This window comes from Primulina eburnea, chromosome 1 (assembly GCF_022965805.1).
Source record: "Primulina eburnea isolate SZY01 chromosome 1, ASM2296580v1, whole genome shotgun sequence".
Classification (NCBI taxonomy): domain Eukaryota; kingdom Viridiplantae; phylum Streptophyta; class Magnoliopsida; order Lamiales; family Gesneriaceae; genus Primulina; species Primulina eburnea.
This window is the reverse complement of record NC_133101.1, coordinates 52,908,509-52,919,776: the sequence shown is the minus strand read 5'-3', so window position 1 is coordinate 52,919,776 and position 11,268 is coordinate 52,908,509. Positions and strand designations below refer to the sequence as shown.

At 42.6% G+C, this 11,268-nt stretch overlaps 2 protein-coding genes across 2 annotated transcripts; one reads left to right on the top strand and one right to left on the bottom strand.

The window, feature by feature from the left end:
* The first annotated feature begins 1,155 nt into the window (after window positions 1-1,155).
* LOC140812471 (probable indole-3-pyruvate monooxygenase YUCCA5) lies at window positions 1,156-3,004 on the top strand. Its single transcript, XM_073170740.1, has 3 exons — window positions 1,156-1,881; window positions 1,991-2,362; window positions 2,460-3,004. Exons 1-3 carry the CDS (start codon window positions 1,228-1,230, stop codon window positions 2,682-2,684), a joined length of 1,251 nt encoding a protein of 416 aa, XP_073026841.1. The 5' UTR covers window positions 1,156-1,227; the 3' UTR covers window positions 2,685-3,004.
* A 1,838-nt stretch (window positions 3,005-4,842) lies between these two features.
* On the bottom strand, window positions 4,843-8,696 carry LOC140807983 (uncharacterized). Its single transcript, XM_073164974.1, has 6 exons — window positions 8,394-8,696; window positions 7,926-8,075; window positions 7,592-7,738; window positions 6,835-7,485; window positions 6,439-6,738; window positions 4,843-5,130 (listed from the first exon to the last, which is right to left on the bottom strand). Exons 1-6 carry the CDS (start codon window positions 8,694-8,696, stop codon window positions 4,843-4,845), a joined length of 1,839 nt encoding a protein of 612 aa, XP_073021075.1.
* Window positions 8,697-11,268: the final 2,572 nt, after the last annotated feature.

The following is an 11,268-nucleotide window of genomic DNA, read 5'->3' as shown; positions in this document are numbered from 1 at the left end:
TCATATATTCTACTAGAAGAAACCACTTGGGAGGGTTAGGATCTCAACAAAGATCTGCCTTTAATGCAAAAGTAGTCTCATTTCTCCGGTTTATTTCATCCTACCTATGTGGGCATTGCCCTCATGATAGGATGGATGGTCAAGATTTGTCAATACATATGTAGGACCCACAATTTTTTTTTGAAATTGTATGTTTGACAAGATCTTGACATCCATCCTCTCATGGGGCAATGCCCACATGGGTAGGATTTCATTAACCCATTTCTCCCCTCCCCTCTAAGCTCGTGCTAATATATTTTGAATAAAGAATAATGTGGGGTCCGCTAACGACACCACGTAATGTAAAGATGGGTTGGCAGAATGGGCTTCTTGGGCCTAGAGGGCCACAAACCCAGATGTGGGGGGTCCAATAAGGAGTGGGTGAAGTTAGTCATCCAAGCTGAAATTAGTGGTTCCACTCTACGTGGTCACAGAATTTATTATCCTACTCAGCTTTCACTATTGCCAGATAAGCTTCGATTCACGTAAAAATCAGATTTTTTCCCCTTCTAAAATTGTTTATTTTCTATTTCGTTCGGGCCCATCAGAGTCAGATGGAGATGACATATCACATTCACTCCTCCCTAATTCTCCTAATTCTTGTTTCGAGTAATTTTCTCAGTTTCTCATACATTAAAAATTATATTTATTTGTTCATGAGATGGAACGATAAAAATATATAATAATTTATACTATCACTCTTTTATAAAACTTGAATATAAAATAGAGTACATAATTAAATAAGGTGTTATCATTATAATTATTTTTAAAAATTAAGCTGCACCCTTAATTTTTTTTTGGCAAAAACTTGTGTGTAACGGTCTCACGGATCGTATTTTATGAGACAAATATCTTATTTTGATCATCTATGAAACCCGTCTCAGAGATAAAGATTCGTAAAACCGTCTCACAAGAAACCTACTCTGATTTTTTTATACACTTCCACCCGTTCAGTTAAAAAAAAAAACACAAACTCCAAATTAAAATAATACAAGGTGGACTTTAGCTCATGATTTGAGAATGACCCCATTCATTCTAAATTCTTTCAATTCACAGCCTTGATCACATGCATCCCTTCTATTTAAGCCACTTCATCCTCCTTGTTCTTCATTGCAAAAAAATTCAAACCTTTTAGCCTAGAAAACTTCTCTCAACTGTGGATATAAATCCTGAAGAACCATAAAAAAAATGTTCAGTTTTTCAGATAATTCGAATATGTTTACTCGGAGATGTGTTTGGGTGAATGGCCCTGTGATTGTAGGGGCGGGGCCTTCAGGCCTGGCTGTGGCCGCGGGGTTGAAAGATGAAGGCGTGCCGTTTGTGATTCTTGACAGAGCAGATTGCATTGCATCTTTGTGGCAGAAGCGTACCTATGATCGCTTGAAGCTTCATCTTCCCAAGAGATTCTGCCAGCTGCCTAAATTCCCATTTCCCGAGGATTACCCGGAGTATCCGACCAAGAAACAGTTCATCGACTACCTGGAATCATACGCAAGGCATTTTGACATTAACCCACAATTCAATGAGAGCGTAGAGTCGGCAAAGTACGACGAATCTTGCCGTTTGTGGAGGGTTAAGACTGTTTCTGTTGAAGGAGGTGAGGTCGAGTACATTTGCCAATGGCTGGTGGTGGCGACCGGGGAGAATGCGGAGCGTCTGGTGCCGGAGATCGAGGGGTTGAAGGAGTTTGGCGGGGAAGTTATCCACGCCTGTGATTACAAATCTGGTGAAAGCTTAAGAGGGAAGAAAGTTCTTGTTGTGGGGTGTGGAAATTCGGGCATGGAAATTTCGCTTGATCTTTGTAACCATGATGCAAAGCCTTCTATGGTTGTTCGAAGCTCGGTAAGTATTTATATTGATTGAACTTGCAGATATTCATTAAACTTGAGTTACATAATTCGAAATGAAATATTAGAGTTCTAATGGGATTTATGTCTTATGTCTGTTTCAGGTTCATATATTGCCAAGAGAGATGTTTGGCAAATCCACATTTGAATTGGCTGTGTTTATGCTTCGATGGCTGCCTCTATGGTTTGTGGACAAGATTTTGCTGGTTCTGGCATGGATGATTCTTGGAAATATTGAGAAATTCGGGCTTAAAAGGCCGAGTGTTGGTCCGTTGGAGCTGAAGAACACTCGAGGAAAAACTCCCGTTCTAGACATTGGTGCTCTGGCAAAAATCAGGTCAAGAGAAATCCAAGTAGTGCCAGGAATCAAGCGATTTTCTTGTGGCACAGCAGAGTTCGTCGATGGCGAAAAACTCGAATTTGACTCGGTTGTGTTGGCTACTGGATACTGCAGCAATGTCCCTTTTTGGCTACAGGTGAGAAAATGCTCATTTATTCGCAAGAAAATAAAGCCATTTTGGTTACTTTCTTGAATTGCAAGCTAATAATGCCTCTTGATTTGGTTGTTTACAGGAAACCGAATTCTTCTCTAAAAATGGTTTTCCAAAGGAGACATTCCCACATGGTTGGAAAGGAAAAGCTGGACTTTATGCTGTTGGATTTACCAGAAGAGGGATCTCTGGTGCCTCTGCTGATGCTCTAAAAATAGCACAAGATATAACCAATGCTTGGAAAGATGACTTGAAGAAGAAAAAGCTAAAAGTCTCAACTCATAGACGATGCATTTCAACTTTCTGATCGAAAGGGTCTTTTCCCAACGCGTTCTTCGCTGGATTAAACTGATGCTACTCACAAGCACACGCGTCGAGCAGTGCACGAGACATGAGAATGCAGTTGCAAGCTGTGCAAACAGGCATAAATGTATAAATCTGAAGAAATGCAGATGGCCAAGAGATCAATTAGCCTCTCGAAAAAGCCCAAGATTTTTTAAATGTAGGGCATTTTTGTGTACTGAGGATGATGATGTGTTTTATTTTATTTTTCTTTTTCATATGTATACTACTAACTCGTTATAGAGATGTACATGAACATATAAATTTCAATGAACGAAGCATTGATTCTCCACTCATGAACTTCTCCATCTTGTACTAGGTAGATTTTTTATTTTTAAAAAAAACATGGATAATATTTATCAGAACATGAAGTCATATTTTACAAAAGATCCCAAAAACCACAGGATTGCATCATCGTAAACGAGCTGACTACCAGAAATTAAACCATTTGTACGCCAACTAATGGGAACAATATGGTGCTCCTCGGGCTATGCTTGACTGGTAATGTAGGTAAATGCAAGCCGAGTGAACGAATGTTCTCTGAGATTGAACCATAAGTGCGTGAACTGCTGCAAGAGCTTCTGATTCAATTATCCAAGTAGTCCATGCATATTTTAAAGCCCTCCATATACCTTAATGGCAATGAGTTCCGCAAGATGAGGCGTAAATTTTCCTAGAATTGCTCCGCCAACAACAAAAATGATATATCCTCACAGGTCTCTCCCAACCAGTCCAACACCAAAGTGATCGAATAATGCATCAATTGTGGCATCAACATTAACTTTAAAATGTCTTCCGAAGGTGGTTGCCAATATTCCAGATTAGAGGTATGGCTTCTTTGACTCGAAATATTATGCGGAGTGATATGATACTGTTGAGTTTAGAAACTCTAATACTCTTGCACGCGGCCGTGCGAGAACACGCGCAACCGAGCTCGCAGGGGAGATCACACACTCCAAGAGCTTGCGTGCGGTAGCGCCGGATCACGCGCACCTGCGTGCAAGAGGCGTATAGAATCCGAGTTGCGTGAATAAAAGGAGACCTAGGGTAGAAAAGAAAGGACGACCGTTTTTGGAGCATAATTCACGGGAAAGACGCAGAGCACACGTGGGAGACGAATTGGAGCGCAAAGATCGACGACGAAGACGAAGAATGACGAATCTGGGGACAGAGACACCACTACTGATTTGTCATCTCATCTTTTGCATTTAATTTCTTGTGTTCGCGATATCTAAACTATCGAACATCGTTGTTTTTGTTTAGATTCCGTTATGAACTAATTTTCCATTCTAGAGGAAGATGTAGCTTCGTTGATACGATAATTTGACCTGGTAGTTTATGTGATTCAATTCTTTTTGGTTTAATTGTGTTTTTTTTATGTTAATCGCTTGCAATTTACTGGCCATAAATTGTTTGTTGTCTAATTAATTCTACAACTCGGGAGAGAGACTATGATTATAGATCATTAGAAGGTGTATAACTTTAACGAGACCTAGATAAGAACATAGTTAGCATTTATTAAACTTAGATTTTTATTAGGAATGTTTGGATCGAAGTTCGAATGATACAATTTATTCCTCAATTGGGAAATGTGGAATAAATTAATTAAATGTTCTTGGCCATTAAATAATTGAAATTCATGAATATAAATTTAAATTTGAATAATTATCATGGACACTTAGTGAAATCACCCTTCTAGATACTTTCTGTCATTGATATTTCTCAATTCGGTGATTAGATTAATATTTATTTGTATTTAAACAGACCAAATCATTAATTGATTCTTCTAGATAAAGTCGTGACGCTTCGATATTTCGAGAATATGATAAGTCTGACGCTTCGATATCCGTGCACGTCCTTTCCCCTACCTGCACAATTTCCAATATGCCTCCTGACCTCCACCAATATATAACAACACACCCCCTCATTTGTCACTTTTTGAAATTTCGAATTTCTCTCAAGATTTCTCCGACGCACGGCGCTTTCATCCAACTCCGACAAACTTCCGACCACCTATTCCTTCGCTTCAATCTAAATTCGTAAGTTTTCTGCCATTTTTTCTCTTTTGAAATGTCGAATTCCACCTCCTCTACCTCTGAAGCATATGCGCGAGGCTCGTCTAGCTACGAGTCCACCGCGATACACTCCGATTCAGATCCTCCTTCTCCCCCACCACGCCTTTTCGCCCAGTCTTCTAAAAAGCCATAAACCAAAAAATCCAAGCCTTCATCTTCTGTCCCTTCCCGAGCTCTGAAAAAGGACAACGGTAAGGGCAAAGCCCGAACTTCCTCCCCACCCCAGTCTGATACTCCGGGAGGTTTCCTGGTTCGCTTAAAATAAATAGTCGGGATGTTGAGCCATGGGCTGAATAGAATCCCTGTACTTAGTAAAATGATCGAGGTGTAAAACCTCTAATTCAGGGTACAAAGCCCTGGATTTTTTCAATAACTAGAGTACGAAACCCTGGGCCGAGGGATCATGTCTCCGGACTTGTGAATGGTCGAGGTGTGATGTGCCAAGCCAGGGTGTAGAGCCCTGGGCTTATTAATAACCAATGTATGGAGCTTTGGGCCGGGGATCATGTCCTGGGACTTAGGAATGGTCGAGGTGTGGTGCCCCAAGCCAGGGTGCAGAGCACTGGGCTTATTAATAACCAAGGTACTGAGCTTTGGGCCGAGGATCATGTCCCGAGACTTGAGAATGGTCGAGGAGTGATGCCTCGAGCCAGGGTGTAGAGCCCTGAGCTTATTAATAACCAAGGTACGGAGCCTTGGGCCGGGGATCATGTTCCGGGACTTGGGAATGGTCGAGGTGTGGTGCCCCGAGCCAAGGTGTAGAGCCCTGGGCTTATTAATAACCAAGGTACGTAGCCTTGGGCCGGGGATCATGTCCCGAGACTTGAGAATGGTCGAGATGTAGTGTCCCGAGTCAGGGTGTAGAGCTCTGGCTTATTAATAACCATGGTACGGAGCCTTGGGCCGGGGATCATGTCCCGAGACATGGGAATGGTCGAGGTGTGGTGCCTCGAGCCAGTGTGTAGAGCCCTGAGCTTATTAATAACCAAGATACGGAGCCTTAGGCCGGGGATCCTGTCCCGGCACTTTGTAGATTAACCGGGGCTTCGTACCTCCTGGGTTTAGATATAATATTCATACACTTTCTGAGAAGAAAATAACTTTCATTATGTCTTCAAACAAATAATTACATCTTTCAAGCATAATACTTTTTTAAATGAAATACATTCCAGGGTCTTTTGAGAGAACATCTTTGAACATCCTCTAGATAAAATGCTCCCGAGCTAACTTTCTGAGTTATTTTAAAAGGTCCTTCCCATCGAGCTTCTAATTTTCCAACATCTCTTGCTGGATTGACTTTTTTCATCTCGGATTCGGACTCGCTTGTTATATGATTCCATAACCCGACCTCGGTAAGCTTCCATTCGAATCAGAGCCTGCTCTCTCACCTCTACTAAATCCAACTCCATTGACCGGCTTTGATCATTGTCATCCGGGTAAGATTCTATCCGGGTAGAAGATTGTCCGACTTCAATCGGCAGAACTGCTTCAGAACCATATACTAGATTAAACGAAGTCTCTTGAGTAGGTGCTCGGGGAGTAGTTCTGTATGCTCAGAGAACACTAGGCAATTCCTCCACTCAGTCTTTTCATTTGCTCTGTAGCCTAGTTTTCAAGGCTTGCACAATAATTCTGTTTACCTACCTCTGTTTGGCCATTTGCTTGAGGATAGACAACTGAAGTGAAATACTGGGTGATTTTCATTTCCTGGCACCAAGCTGTAATCTCTTTTCCCTGAAACTGCTTCTCATTATCTGAGATTAGTCTCCTTGGAACTCCGAACCGGCATACAATATCCTTCCACAGAAACTTCAAAACTTCCTGCTCAGTAGTCCTTGCCAGGGGCTCAGCCTCTACCCACTTAGAAAAAATAACAACGGCTACCAAAAGAAATTTCTTCTGGGCCCAGGAAACTAGAAAGGGACCAAAAATGTTCATGCCACACTGATCAAAGCGGCAAGATGTCCATATAGGCTTCATGAGAGTGGCCGGGCTGTGCTAAAAATTAGAGTGATGTTGACAACCCTCATAAGCCCATACCACTTGGGCAGAGTCTTGGCCAATAGTGGGCCACCAAAATTCGGCAAGCAATGCTTTCCGGGCCAATGCTAATCCTCCGAGATGCTCTCCACAACACCTTTCATGAATCTCTCGGAGGACATGATCCACTTCTCCCATAGATAAGCACTTCAACAGAGGTCCCTGGAATGATCTTCTATACAAGATATTATCTAAGAAAACAAACCTGAGAGCTTGTCTCTCGATCTTCTGAGCTCGAGCTTTGTCTTCAGGAAATTCATTGGTTACAATGAATTTAATCATGGGTGTCATCCAAGAATCCTCTGGTGCTGGCAATGTCTCTTCTTCCGTGGATAGGATTAGCCTGAAAATATGCAATACTTCTCGAGTACTGACTTCTGATAAAGAGGTGACCATCTTTGCAAAAGCATCTGCTTCCCCATTCTCGTCCCGGGGTATCTGCTCAATCATCCAATACACAAAAACTTTTGCCTGGGCTTGAATGAGCTTGAGATATTTAAGCATTATGTCATCCTTAGCTTCATAAATGCCTTTTATCTGCTGAGTGATCAGTTGTGAATCAGAATACAAAATGATCCGGGAAGCTCTGACTTCCCGAGCAGCTCGGATACCGACGAGAACAGCCTCGTACTCTGCCTCGTTGTTAGTCACCTAGGAGTCAATTCTTAGTGCTAGTTTAATCTTCTCTCCTGGGGGAGCTATTATGACAACTTCTACACCACATCCTGAAAGGCTAGACGCCACAGTCCACAAATACCCTCCAGACCTCCTCTTCATCAGGCTGAACTATCTCTAATAAGAAATCTGACAAGGCCTGCGCTTTTATGGCCATTCTCCTATCTCCACTGTCCACTTGATCATCATCACATATACTTCTGAATGAGTCATAATCTTTCCGAGATGACTATTAGTAAGCACAATGATTTGATGCAACAGAAAATAAGGTCGCAGTTTCCGGGCAATCGTAACAAGAGTGAGAGCTATCTTCTCCACTTTACTGTAACAGAGCTCGTGGTCTTTAAGCGCATGACTGACATAATAGATATATTTTTTTTATCATAGCCTTATTCCTTTATCAGTACTGAACTGACATCATACTCAGTAGTGGAGAGATAGACAAATAATTTCTCCCTGGGCTCTGGCTTCACTAGGACAGGAAGCTCTGCCAGATGACTCTTAAGATTCCGGAAGGCCTGTTCACATTTCTCATCCCACCCAAACTTCTGTGTCTTCCAAAGAACCTGAAAAAATGGATGACTCTGTTGTGCTGATCGGGATATGAACCGTGAAAGAGAAGCAATTCTCCCAGTCAACATCTGCACTTTCCGGACAGATCGAGGGGACGACATGTTTAGCACTGATTTGACATTCTCTTAATTCACCTCGATCCCTCGGTTAGTGACCATAAATCCCACAAAAATTTACCGTTCTTTACGCCAAAGATGCATATGGTCGGGTTGAGCTTAATTCCATACTACATCAGAGTGACAAAAGTCTCTTCTAAGTTAGAGATGAAACCAGAAACCTTAGACTTGCCCAAGATGTCAGTCCACATATACCTCTACATTTCTGTCCAACTGCTTCTTAAATAATTTGTTCATGAGACGCTGATAAGTGGCTCTGGCGTTCTTCAACCCGAAAGGCATGACCACATAACAGAATGTGCGTCCCGAGGTGATGAAACTGGCCTTGTCTTCATTGTTCTTGGCTAGGAGAATTTGATGATATCCCTGGTAAGCATCCATGAAACTCAGCAGTTCATAGCCAGAGGTGGAATCCACCAACTGATCTATTCTGGATAGAGGATAATGGTCTTTGGGGCAAGCTTTGTCAAGGTCCCTAAAGTCAACACACATCTCCATTTCTCAGTAGATTTTGGTACCAGGACCATATTCGAGAGCCAAGTAGGGAATTGTATTTCCCAAATGTGACCGGCTTTCAGCAAATCTCGAATATGTACATCGATTACTTTGTTTTTCTCTGGACCAAAGTGTCTCTTATTCTGCTTCACAGGTTGAGATCCGGGAGGATGTTCAAATGATGCTCAGCTACCCGGGGAGAGATCCCCGTTAATTCCTGCTGGGACCAGGTAGAAACATTAAAGCTAGTTTTTCAAAAATTTATTAAACTTATCCTGGTGGATGAGTCAAGTTCTCGATCCACCCGAATCTCCTTGCCTGGCTCAATTTCTATCACTTCTTGCTTCTCCTCCGCCACAAACTGAACCTCTCCCTTCTCTAAAATCCTCTACACCTCTTCACAGCCACTGGGTCTCTTTCCCTCCTTCCTTTCTCTCTTCTGGTCCACCCGGACTGCCTCTACATAACACTTTCAAGAAGATGGTTGATTTTCCCGGACTTCACCCACTTGGCTGCCCACCGGGAACTTAATATTTTGGTGGTAGGTGGATGCTACGGCCCTTAGCTCGTTCATGACCGGCCTCCACAGGATGATATTATAAGATGATGGGGCATCCACAACAGTGAAAGTGGTCATCACCGTCTTCCTCACCTCCTGGGTGCCCATAGTTAAGGGTAGAACAATCTCCCCCTTCGGATAGACAGTGTGGCCAGCAAAGCAAAAAAGTGTTGTCTCAACTGTCTCCAACTGGTACCCCTGTAAATCCATCTGTGCGAGGGCCTCTTTGAAAATGACATTTACAGAGCTTTCCGAGTCAAAGAAGACCCTCATAATATAGTAATTTGCTACCCTGACTTGAATTATCAGGGTATCATTGTGAGGAAGTTTGACACCCATAAGGTCCTCCGGGCCAAAACTGATAACTGCTTCGCTCCTTCTCATCCCTTCCACCTCCATGAAATCTCTTCTGCTCCTCGACTTACGAGCCCGATTAGAATCTTCCTCAGTAAAACCTCCAGATATCATTTTAATTACCCCCAAGACAGGGGGTGAGGGCATCTTCATTTCGGGCTCCGAATTTCTTCTTCCCCTCGGGGCACTTCTTGAATCTTCCCTTTCACTGTGACCTGGCTGCTGAGGTGTCCAAGGTGGCAATCTCGGCTTCTTGCTTGGTTGATTATGTCCCTGGACAGCTGGTGGGACATAATCTCTCTTTAGCATCTTGCAGTCCTCTGTGTTGTGGTAACACACCTTGTGAAGAGTACAAAATCCCTTCTTCTCAGGCCTGGTAAATTGTTGAGATGGAAGCAAATCCCTACTACATTTATGGACCTCCCTGTCCCGCGTAATCTTCAGGGACACGTGATGAGAAAAATTCTCCGGGTTACCCCTTCTTTTCCCTCTTTCCTCGGGCTTAGATAATCGGTCTCTCCACTCTCTTCTCATTAACTCCCTCTTCTACTTCTGGGCCTCCTCCATATTAATATAATTTTCTGCCCGAGATAACAGGTTTTCAAAATCCCAAGCCGTGTTCTTTGTTAGTGATCGGAAAATTCACCCTCCCTCAGGCCCTGGATGAATGCAGTTGTCTTGGTCTCAAGGGCACATGAAGGGACATCCAAAGCAACTATGTTAAATCTTCGGATATAAGCCCTCAAACATTCTTCCGGGCTTTGTTTGACTTCAAAAAGACTAAATGCAGTCTTTTTATACTTCTTGCTGCTACTAAAATGGTATAGAAACACCTTCTGAAAATCCTCAAAAAAATGGATATCTGAGGGGCCAATCCTTCAAACCACCTCTGAGACGAGTCAACCAGAGTGGTCAAGAGTACCTTGTACTTGATTTTGTTAGCATAACAGTGTAGCATGGCCATATTCTTGAACCTGGCCAAATGTTCCTCGGGGTCTGTATTGCCATCATAATCCTTGACTTTAGCAGATTTAAAGTTCCCGGGAAATAGCTTCAGCAAACGAGAAACCTTTGATGACTACTCGAGAATGACTCCGGCCTTCCCTCTGCCCCTTCAACACTCTCATCTTCTGCCTTAATTCTTGCAACTCCTCTACCACAGTCGGGGACTTGGACCTGACACTTGATTCTCTTTCTTCCATCCTCGCTTCCTCCTCCCCTACCTCATCTCCTCTCTCATGTTCTCCTCCCGGCTCTGAATCATGATGATAGGGGTCTCTCCGGGCTATAGTTTTATCCACCGCTTCGGATATAATCTGTGGGGATCCGGACGCTAATTCATTGCTTAATCATTCTTGGGATTAATTGGAGCAATTAATAAACTGAGTCTAATTTTTTTTTAAATACGAAAGTGGGGAATATTATAGAATCAGTCTGATATACATGTCAAAATAAAAGTACAAGTCTTGTACTACAGTATGTCATAACAAACTACTGTTCTTCCACTACATAACAAGTAATGAAAACAACTCTACTTCTGGGTTCGAATCTCCACGCTAAATGTAATCTCTCCTCCTCGTCTTGACCCTAATCTTGTCCCACCTGTTGTCATGCACACATAAAAACACAACAACAGTCGGATAACTCCAGTGAGAATAATAT